An 11103-nucleotide genomic window follows, 5' to 3' on the forward strand; every position below is an offset into this window, starting at 1 on the left:
TTCAAGCTATCCATTTTAATGGGACCAGCTCATACACGGGGTTCTCGCCTCTTCCAGTGTCTCTAAACCCACTTGAAGTAGCCAGATACCCTTCCGTTTCTCCAACTCCTTCCTCTAAACAAGAGACAAGATACCGTGTAGCTTGTCCAGAGCTGTGTACTTGGTGATCCAGCAATTCAATTGGGGGACGAACTCTCCTAGCTTTCTCTGTAATGAGGTCATTTAAAAGTTCCCTGTCTAATGCACAACTGATTTTAAAAAGGCACTTGCGATAATTTAGTGTCTTAGAGACTTCTGAACAATTTGCTTCAAATTGGCCATCAGGTTCAAAAGTTATGAAAGAGAATTGACAAATGTGTAGACAAAAAGTATAATTGTGTGGCTACTGTTTTGTTAGGAAAGGGGCCCAGAAATAATAGACGTGTTTCTTGGCTGCAGTTCGTTATTATACCAGGACCAAGGTAGAGCAGGGTTCATCTTTCTGAATAGTTCTCATTGCTTTTTCATTTTATGGATGTATAGCATCTGTCTTGATACTAAAATGACAGTCTTTTAAAATGCTAATAATTAAACTGGATATTTGAGACTAGGAAATATTCCTAGGTAGGTTTATAGTAAGAATGAGACACTCTCCATTTATAATCCTGAACTAGAAGGCTGCTGTATTTATGCTGCTAATAGAGGCTATCTGTAATAAAAATAACCAGAGATAAGCCACTGGCTGTTAATGGGCCAATAGGAATTATCTGTCTTATCACCAAAGATACTGAATTTGAATCCCGCTTGCCAAGTTTACTATGTCCTATTTTATTGAGTCAGCATGCAATAAATAGAGAAGACGCATTGCACTCCCCTTCCCTTCACTTGCATCCCCAGCACAAGATTCTCATTTTGGCTGGTGCTTCAGCACACTTATTTCATGAAACTCTCTCATTTGAGCCTGCCCTTTCTGATCAGTCAGCCAGGAGTAAAACCAGTGCTGAGAATCTATTGTAAAGGGCAAAGAAATCTATGTGGGCCTCACCTCTACAATTCAGTACATCTTGCCTGGAGCTTTGCACATAGCAGGGTGCCTCGCAATGATGAAAGGACTGCCAGTGTAAAAATATTTTTTTCCTAACCAAGTCCTGTGTTATGTTTTGTGAGTGGGCTCACTTACCCAAGCCCAAGTAGATGCTGAATCTTTCCAGTGATGTTCTCCAGTGATGAGTTCTACTGGGGAGCAGATGTTAATATCTTTAAATTGGATGCAAATTTACTTCTAGTATTTACATAATGTTATTCAAAACCATTAGCAACCTTGTTACCTCATGCAGTAGTGTACTATACCAGAAATACTGTTTGCTACAGTCTTGTTTATTGTGCAAAATGTTCCTTAAAATGGGAAGAATAAACTGATTTTAAGCATGAAGTATCTCTGGAATATGTAAATGTAGCATATGTAGGGAAAATTTTCTCTTTGGCAGTTTTTGCAATTAATTCTCAGAGACTTCATAACTCAACATTTACACAACATACTTGTAGCTTCCTGAATATTTAGATGTCTAACTTAAAGCGTGCACATTTAGACCTTTTTGTCCCTTACTGCAACCTGTCACTTTGGCCAGATACCTGACCTGTGAATTCATATCTTCTTCCTGCCATATCTCGTTATTTAAAGGCTACTGTTCAACATAAAGAGCCCTGTTAGTATGTGGAAACATAGCTAGACACCACTTTGATAGCAGCTTCCAAACATAAAGGAAAACATTTACTTTTCAAACATCTGCCAGAAATTGCATATCCCCAAAGTTGATAGAAGCCTTCAAGTAGGATTTAGCAGCAAAAAAATGTGCTGCCAGTTGTCATCTTGGTTTCTCCCTGTGGGTTGATGAAAGCACATCAGAAGTCCTTCTGGACCAATCCTATAGAAAGCAAAACACCTTAAGATTCAAGGCACTTGTGTGAATTGGAAGCTTTGTATGCTATTTGCTTTGTTCCTCTCTTTTTTTTTCTTACAAAGACCCATTCTTTAATTTCCTTCCCTCCGGATCTGTTCTTAACACAGTGGTAGAGGTAGAAAGCAGAATACATCGGTGAGATGATTCCGATGCTGTGAGAAGAGTTAGGCTTGCCTGCCTTTTAGTGACATTCCCTGTGACTTTCGCGTGGAGTATGTAAAAAAAAAAAGGGGGGGGGTTTATTTCTGCTTCCAAGACCCTCCAAAATAACGCTTGTGAAAGCCCCCCTGCCTGGCATTGTGAGAGAAGCTATCCATGAAGTCAACAGCACTCGACTCTCCTTTTGCCTCTTTTCTGTCCCTTTCCGCTCTCTTTTGCTCTCTTGAGTATCATTATCAATACTTTACAGATACCACTTGCAGTGTTGGACTGCAGGCAAGATGCACTGCTTGAATTACCTCAAAGTAATATTAGAAAACAAATCTCAGTCATTGACAAAAAACTTTGGCTGAGACAATTGCACACAATTACTGCAAATAATTTCTCGTTTAGGCATCTGAAGGGAGAAACTAACTAAAAGGAAGATGTAAGAGCACACTTTTCATTCAAAATGCTCTGGTCCACTGGAAGGAAAATTATTGAAATCAGTGAGAAATGCAGGCCTTTGCCACATGAAGTGTGTGTTCAGGTAAATGTTGGGTACGAATAAAAGAAATTTCTAATTCTAAAGGCTGTCTCATGCATTGTTGAAAGTGCTGATGACCGATGATGGACTCCTCCTCTTCTTACGGGTGTCAAGTTCAGTGACACCTTAGGACACCTGTTACTTAAGTGCATCTGCATATCTTTAAAGATATTTGAGGACAGCTCTAATAAGCACACTTGACATTTTGAAAAGCTCTTTTTTTCCTCGAAGGCATTTGAAAAACTGACATCTTTTGTTCCAAAGGGATGTTCTCCCTCCCTCCCCTTTTCTTCTCCTCCTTCCTTTTCACTTCCCTTTGCAATCACCTCAGGTTCAGCAAATGCCTGAAGAATGGCCTGGTGTGTGTCAGGTTCCCACATTAATTAGTACAGATTTTCTCTGAACTAGCTGTGATAGATCATCCTGCCAGCTTCATGTCTGCGGTACATGAAAATTGGCATAGGTAGACTTAACACACAGAATGTGAAATGCAGTTATTTACTTTCAGTCATCTCTTCTGAATACCTTCAGTTTTTCAAGGTCACAAAATATATTTGCTTCTTGCTGGGGATGATTTCAGCAACCTTTATTTAATCATTCCAAAGGATTTCTCTCTTTCTCTCGTAATGCTTGTAGTATACTTAGGGCTTCATGTAGGTAGGCAATGGGGAAGCATAGTCCCTGCAAGCTCCAGAAATGTAGTAATTTAAAGAAATAAGAGACAACTTTTCTTGCCATGGAGGAAACAGAGTCATATTTTGGATTTGTTGTGTTACTCCTCATTCAACACGAGATGCACAGTGAGGCGGGACAGGGCACTGGGACGGGGCACAGCCTGGAGCACTGGCCAGGCACCCTGGGCACAGAGTAAATATAGCCCTACAGATCCACCTTTGGGCTGTTTTTCTCAGCAGCAGCAGCATCATTTTTATAAGCAGTGATTAACATCCTGTGCCATCCCCTGTCAGACATTTCTGTGCTCCGCAGTGCCCAGTGATTTCCCAGCCTTTGGAGGTATTTTTGCTCAAAGTCAGCTTCTGCTGATGCTGCTGTAACATGAGTTGATTATAACTTGGTTAAATTCAACGTCGTGGCATGGTATTTGAATATTTATCAAGCTGTGGAGAGTTAATGCAGTATGGCATTAATTAGCCTTTCTGCCTGTCTTGTTCTTTTTTTAGATGTCATTCTTAGTTTAATAAATTAGTTTCTGGAAATGAAGTAGAATGGATTCCAGGGTCCATGGATGGTTTGCTTCCCACTGCAGCCAAGGTGAACATAGTATTAAGAAAGCACAGGGTGTCAGCTGTGAAGCAACACTGAAGAACATGGCAGGGTTTTTTCCCCCCACATCCAGGAAATTGCCAGTGTTAGCAAATCGACATGCTTTCCTCACAGCTTTAATGATTGTACTAATGGTGATACAAACTCCTAATCAAACTGCACAGAGCTGGCTTTCCTTGTTCTTCATAGGCAACTCATATTGTTATTTTAAATCCCACCACAGCTTCATTCGCTCAACTTTCAGCAAGCAGTTTCTGTTTGCAAGTGTTTTTCTCCATGAGTTGTGTCAAACCCACAGCTGTGTTCTGCTGTTGACCTGCTGGGGAGGGAGGTCTCAGCCTGGTACAAGTAACCACGTTTTACGCCAGCTACATTTCTGGCCTGTAACTTCAAAACATCTAGTCATATAAATATCATTTCATTTCTTCATATGTCTGTGCCCAGCAATACCTCCTGAGGATCAGTGCATGGCCAATACTGGAAGAGGAAATTAACAGTAAGCATTAATTTTCTGAAATAATGTCACTTTTTCTTCACAATTCAACTGGGGTGCCATGTTCACTTAAGGCAGCACAGAAAACAAAGACTTTCTTTGGGTTTTGACTCATGAGGTATTGCTGTTCTCAAGCAGATGTTCTAAAAATGTTCTAAAAACTGTCTGGAGACATCTCCGCTTATTTTATTTTTGTTATCCCCAGGAAGCAGAACCTCTCTACGCCCAAATCAACAGACCTAAGAAATAGCATTGTTACAGGCTTGTGGTGCTCCAAGACTCAAACGAAACCCAACAACCTGGCAGGCCTTTGGCTTTCATGCTTTTTTCTGATTGATTTTGTCTGACAAGGAGAGATGATTGCCCTCCTGGACTGGCTCTACGAGTGTTCCTGACTTTTTTTTTTTTTTGGCAACCAATGGCAGATTTCTATGGCAGCACAAAATAAAAACTCTCCCTGCTTATCATACAAATCCAGCCCCATCCCCACAAGTCGTGGGTATCCAGACTAGGAAATCTTACTCCTCAGTCTTCATTTAAACATTTGTTATCTTCTGTATGCCACATATAAATAATGAGCATCTGAAATTTATTGAGTATTAGACATTCTTTTTCTTTTGAGCAAAAAGCAGAGTCTGTATGTAGCAGTGGCATTATCATTCAACAGCCTTTTGGGCACGAGTCGGCACTTTTTATGTCATGGTGACATGTTTTTCATCATCATTTACATCAGGCTGATCCTGACTTTTTTTTTTCCCCCTGTGTAGACATATTTAAACAACAACAAAAAAAATACTGGCAGTGTCATTTTTTTTTGTATTTCTTATTCTGTAGTTTTGTATGAGTGACAGATCTAACAGCAAAACGCCTCCTGCGGAAATGATTCCTAACTTGAAACCACAGAATAAAACTCGGTTGTTTATCCATCCTGACTGAAAATGTTGCCAAATGGACCTTTAAGTTCTAGCACATACGAGGAAGAAATGCTGCTTTCTGTTTGAATACTCGTGTTGTGGGTAGAGAATGGACATCGAGTCCCACTGAGGAAAAACAAAAGAGTCAGTATTTCCTAGGAAACTCTAAACAAAGTGCAGAAAAGGAATATTTTTATTTCTTCAGTATCTTGCTGCTGTAATGCTATGCAGACAAGTGTTTTCTTCTCTGTGTGCCATTTTTGATGAAAAAAAAAATCATTTGCCAAATAATACTGGTATGATTCTGGTTTAGGAATTTGGATGAAGCAGACTTTACAAATGGGACAAGGATGGCATGGATTTTGGAATAACAAACTGATTCTGTAATCAAATTGTTCATCTTTATCACTTTTTGTACATCAGAAAAATCAAATGGGATTTTTATTTTATAACTTGAAAAATATCTTACTGTTAAACTCTTTAAATGTTTAAGGAGAAATGGCTTTAAGGAGTTCAAATGAAAATTGCCAGTTTTTTTGTAAATATAAATGTTACGAAAATTCTTTTACTAATGCCATTACACAGTAGAGAAGGTAGCAAGTTGCAGTGCTTGGAGGTGTGGCAAACCCAATTTGTGGTTCTCGCATCACATACATTTTTTCACATGCTTATGATAATGGGCTGAAGCTCAAGTGCATTTGCCAAAAGCAGTCAGCTTGTCAGCGACTAGTGAAATTAATGGGAACACATGATTTTATGATCTAGCGTTATCACATGGACATATTTCACTTACAAGAAATCACATTTCATTGACATTCCTTTGAACCTCTGCATAGAAGTCATCAAACTGTTTACACACAGAACAAAAGAATTTAAAACTTCGTTTTTTTACATTTATGAAGCAAAAGTGCAGTGTTTGGGTTCATATGTTTAGCACATGATTTTCATAAAGAATCTATATATTTTTGCCCTACAGAGAATTGTTATACAGGTCAAATGTGTTTTCCTGATGTTCCTATGCAGTTACAGTATATTGAATTTAGTGGTTTAACACTAAAAAGAAAAAAAAAAAAAGAAGAAAAAAAGAAAAAAAAAGAAAAAAGAAAAAAATAGTAAAAGGAAAAAAGCTTAAAGAAATCAAATGATTAATCAGTTTTTAGGGTTATTGTGCAGATTTTGTTTTTAAATTGACACATTAGGATTTACATTTTTGTCATGAATAAAATAGGCCTGGAGTTATAAATATTTTACTTTTATTATAAGCTAAAAATGGTTTAGAAGACAGAATAACTGGGGTGGCAGTTGTTGATATGTACAACCAAATCTCACACATGATTCCAGTCTTTTACTTTGAATTAGAGAAATTAGAGAAATGTGCGTTACAGAATGTATGTGAATGAAAAATTAGCTGTGAATAGACCTAATGAACCTGCAGAGAAGAGAACTTTTATCCCCATTCATGGTCATTTGATGCTTATTCCATAGTCATGTGCAAAGAGCTTTGTAGCAAATCTTGTTTTCCCATCAGAAGGAAGATCAAGTTTTCTAACCAGAGAAGATAAATTAGAACTTGGCAGATTGGGTGTTTCAGGATTAAAAGCAGAGGTAAAAGCTTTTCTGAAGGACATTTCTTTAAGAATATTTTCCTAATTTGCACAGTAGTGCTACTTTCTTCCTCAGTGGCTCATCTGGGTTTTGTCCTACTTATGGAACCATGAAGATAATTTTGGTTCGTCATAGACATTTGAGGTTTAGTATCATCAGTGCATTTCCAGTTATGGGGTAAAACGTTGAAAGAAAAAGAAGAGATTTATGTCTCAGAGGATCCATTGACATCATATTTGTAGGAAGCAGATGATTTGCGAATAGGTGCTGAGGGAGTGAGGCTGGGATTTTAGTGTCCCATGAGAGACAGCTGGAACATCACCGTGGACTTTTGTCTTACCTTTACCAACGCTCATAAATAAGAAAAATTCTGAATTGTCTTGTCATAAGATTAGATCGTCCTTGTCATGGTTGAGATGGACTTGAAGGCCTCTGCACTGTACCAGTATTGTAGATAGCTAAAATATCCAGCTTGTGCAATTGTTTAATCCCTCATCCTTCACTAGCACTAAATTCGTCACTTTAAATTTAAAAACCAGGGAATCCCACCAGCCATCTTGTTATCATCCCCCGTAGGTTCTTGATCTTTACCTGTCATGGAAAGATATTTTGATAGATTGTAGTCATCCAAGTGTCTGATGAAACCTTTCATCTAATAACGTACTGGGCACCTTCTTTGCAAAAATGTTTACTCCGTGGTTTTCATTCATTTTTATTTCTGCATTCTGACACATATTTTTTTAATAAAGATGAGAAAGATAAAATGACTGTTGCAGTACATTTCTAAACCTACTTTAACTTTACCTCAGATATTGACCATTTGTTAACATATACAGACACATTATTTTTAACTTTATGTGTAATGAATTCAGCAACAACAAAAAAAATCAACAAATTTTTAGAAATTTTCCATTAATTTCTGTAACACACCATGTAATACTGTTATGAATAAAAACATTTTAAAAAGGCGTCATTTCAGTAAGTTTGTTTCATAGCTTTTGCTATTCTGTGGTAATTCTGCCGTTCTTACAGTGCATTGTTGGTGTCTGTCATGGCCAATATTTTTGACAGTGGAAATATCTGGGAAAGGAGATGAAAAAGTGCCTCAATTTGGGGAATACTTAATCTTAAACACCCTAATTGTTGCTTATCTTGCAAATACTTAACTTGCTGCTTTTAATTGCTGCCTCCCCATTTTTGGCCTCTTTTCAGGTGTTTTAGGATGAGCATCCCAAACCAGTAGATATTTAGTCACCTCCTGTAAAATCGCACGTTCCTGGGACAGACCACACTGTGTGGTGCTACCAAAGCTGGAGTACCTTTGTGGCATGAGTGGCTGTAATTAATTTTGCTCACATTTTCCTCTTCAAGTAAGATTTAAAATTTAAAATGTTCATTTAAACATGAAAATTTAGTAAGTAAAAAACCCCCAAACTTTCCAGTAATATGCACAGAATTGAGAGTAAAACATATTAATGATACCACCTTCTATTTCAGTGGGACCTTTCTACTGGTTGGGGCAATGCGTAGGGTAGGCTGAAGTGTTTTGCTGGTGCAAACCTCTTGATGCCACATGTAAAATAACGTTGTTTGATATTCAGAGGTACTGAGTACTGTATCTCTCAGTCGAGATAAGGACCAGTACCATTCTTTGCCAAGCAAGTAATGCAAAAATGCAACACGTTGAAATTTGAGGTTAAGAAGTACATGTCTATATACAGGAAGAGAGCAAGGTGTGGATGTGTGCACGTATATTTTATTGTATTTCTTCTTCTTGATGTCTCATCCCTTTCTCATCTACCAGAAATGTCCAGTAGGTCATGCTGAAACATTCTTAGCCTTTGTCAATGAACATTGTTGAAATACTTGGATCCCACCCAAGAATAAAGGTCATTCTGTTGTGATGAAAACATGCTAGCGTTAATGTCATTTTGACTTTGTATGTAGCTGACTGTATTCAGGTGTCCTTGGAAAGGAGGAACATGATCTCTTTTGTTTTCAACAAGCTATGAAATGTCAACTTAAAGTGAAATAAGATACAGCTAAGCATGGTTTTAAACTAAAATGCATTTTTAAAACATAGGCCAAATCTAGCCTTGTTGATACGCATCTGCTACTCCCACAGTGAAGTTAGTTTATGTTGAAAAATCAGAAAAATTGGCTCATGCTGCACAGTTGCTATGCAGACTGTTTAAAAATTCAGAATGAGCAGGTTTGAGATCTAGTTTGGTGATGGTGAGGAATCTCAAAGTAGGAAGGACATGGATGTGCGTTGGCATTGTTCAGAAGGGGAAAACAATCTGATTCTTACTGTGCTGTGTCAATGTAATATATTACATTAATATTACTGTAACTTAAGTGCAGTAGGAGTCTCTAGATTGTATATAAGAGCATCCAACTCAAACGTGACTAGTTCAAGAAATGGTCCTGACTTCACTAATGCTAGTTAAGGCCATGATCTCACACAGTAATGAGAATTTATTTAGCAAACAGTTTGCAGAATCAACTTGCGGTTTTACAGAAGTGAGGACTCTGACAGATCTCTCTTTTCCATGTCAGTGACTTCTGGGAAAGCAATTGATTGTACAGACTGGGAATATGCAATTTTAACTTGCTTACGTTGGATTAAAGGCAATGTTTATGTGCTTAAATCATTACATAGTGACAGTTGCTGCAACAGATAAGATAACTTCTTTCTTCCTTTTTCTAGTTTGTGGTATGTATTTCCATGCACCGTTTCCTTTTTACTTTCTTTGCTTTCTAAATAACTCCTATCCTGTCAGGTTCATATTTATTAGTTTTCTGGCAAATACTGTTCTCAATCAGAAGAATATAATTTCAAAGAAATGAAAGGGGCTATTTGTTGACAATTTTCTACAGAGGTTTGAATCCGTTGTCTACAGTTGTCTCTCTAAGCCAACATGGAAGGCACACAGTGGTGAATGAACAAAGTGAAAGTCCATTTGGCAACCAGAAAACAGAGGTTTTGAGTGAACGTGTGAGCCTGGATCATCTAGAGAAGCATCTATACTAACACCATTGCTGTCACTGTCCTTACTGCTGCATGCACTACTCCTGGCTTCTGGGTCTGCTCCTGTATGTGACATCAGTGGGACTCACACCCTGTTCCTGGCTGTGGTCTGTTGTTACTACTGCAGAAGTCATGATTTGTAAGAGTACTTCTGTCGTCTCTCATGATGAGGTCTTCTGCAAGTTGGCCTTCCCATAGTGATTTGCTTTTTAGGATCAGCCCCATTAAAAGCCTTTTTTTTTTGATACACAAGGTAAAGCAGAGAGCTGGCTTGGGGAAGGAAAAAGGGAATTTCTTTTCTTCCTTTACTTGCTGTCTGAAAGTGGGGGGAAACTGAATTATACATTTCAGCATGACAGTGAGGAATATGGGGAGATATCCTGATACGATTTCCTGATTACCTGTAACACTGCCTGTCTCTTTCTAAAATTATCCTACTGGAGGCAGGAAATATCAGGTCTATTACTGAAACGACTCTCTGGCTATTAGTTTTTAGGGCTTTAAATAGTCTTATCTCAATGGATGTGTTTGCCCTGTGCCTCATCTATCACCCCTAAAATGTTTTATCAGCACCTGAAAAATCTCAATAAGAAGAATAGCCTCAAATGTTACCCATTCAAAGGGCTTTCAGATACAGAATGTATTTTTTAAAAAAAGGTCTTTTAAGATCTGATATTATTTGCTGGCTTTTCAACCCCATTTCATAGCTCCCACAGCACCACTTCTATAAATACTTCTCACCAGCAAAGAAAGGAAATCACAATAGATTAAAAGAAAACCAGGTTAACGGGCAGCAAATCAATGTCCATTCAGCCTCAGACATTTGTGAAAATAAAGGATTATGAAGAATTATTGCCAGGTACTAGCTGTGCAAAGACCTTTTGTGGTATCTTTGTCTTTTTTAACAGATAGTTATTAGAGGTCTAAGAAAAGCTCTCCGTGTCAGAAGTCAGTTGTATTAGAAATAAGCAGAAGTTACAATGTTGTCAGATGTTGCATTTTTTGTAAATTTTGTACTATTTGACATATTCAGATTATGAGCGTCTTGTGTTTTTCTTTAGAAAATGCTGTTTCTAGTTTGAAAATGAGTTTGTGTGTATGTTGTCTTGAGGTCTAATGAAGAGGAGATGGAGACAAGGGATGGGGCATGA

At 37.9% G+C, this 11103-nt stretch overlaps 1 protein-coding gene across 12 annotated transcripts in view; it reads left to right on the forward strand.

The window, feature by feature from the left end:
• Positions 1-7889, forward strand: part of DAB1 (DAB adaptor protein 1) — a 474343-nt gene extending 466454 nt beyond the window's left edge. For all 12 annotated transcript variants that reach the window (XM_074875937.1, XM_074875936.1, XM_074875945.1 and 9 more), the window contains one exon: positions 4608-7889. Coding sequence is in view for 1 of the 12 variants with exons in the window: in XM_074875945.1 (XP_074732046.1) it covers positions 4608-4652 (45 nt within the window). In the remaining 11 variants the exon portion in view is untranslated. The remainder of the gene's footprint in view (positions 1-4607) is intronic.
• The last annotated feature ends 3214 nt before the right edge of the window (positions 7890-11103 follow it).

The sequence above is a fragment of the Strix uralensis genome, chromosome 8 (assembly GCF_047716275.1).
Source record: "Strix uralensis isolate ZFMK-TIS-50842 chromosome 8, bStrUra1, whole genome shotgun sequence".
Lineage (NCBI taxonomy): Eukaryota > Metazoa > Chordata > Aves > Strigiformes > Strigidae > Strix > Strix uralensis.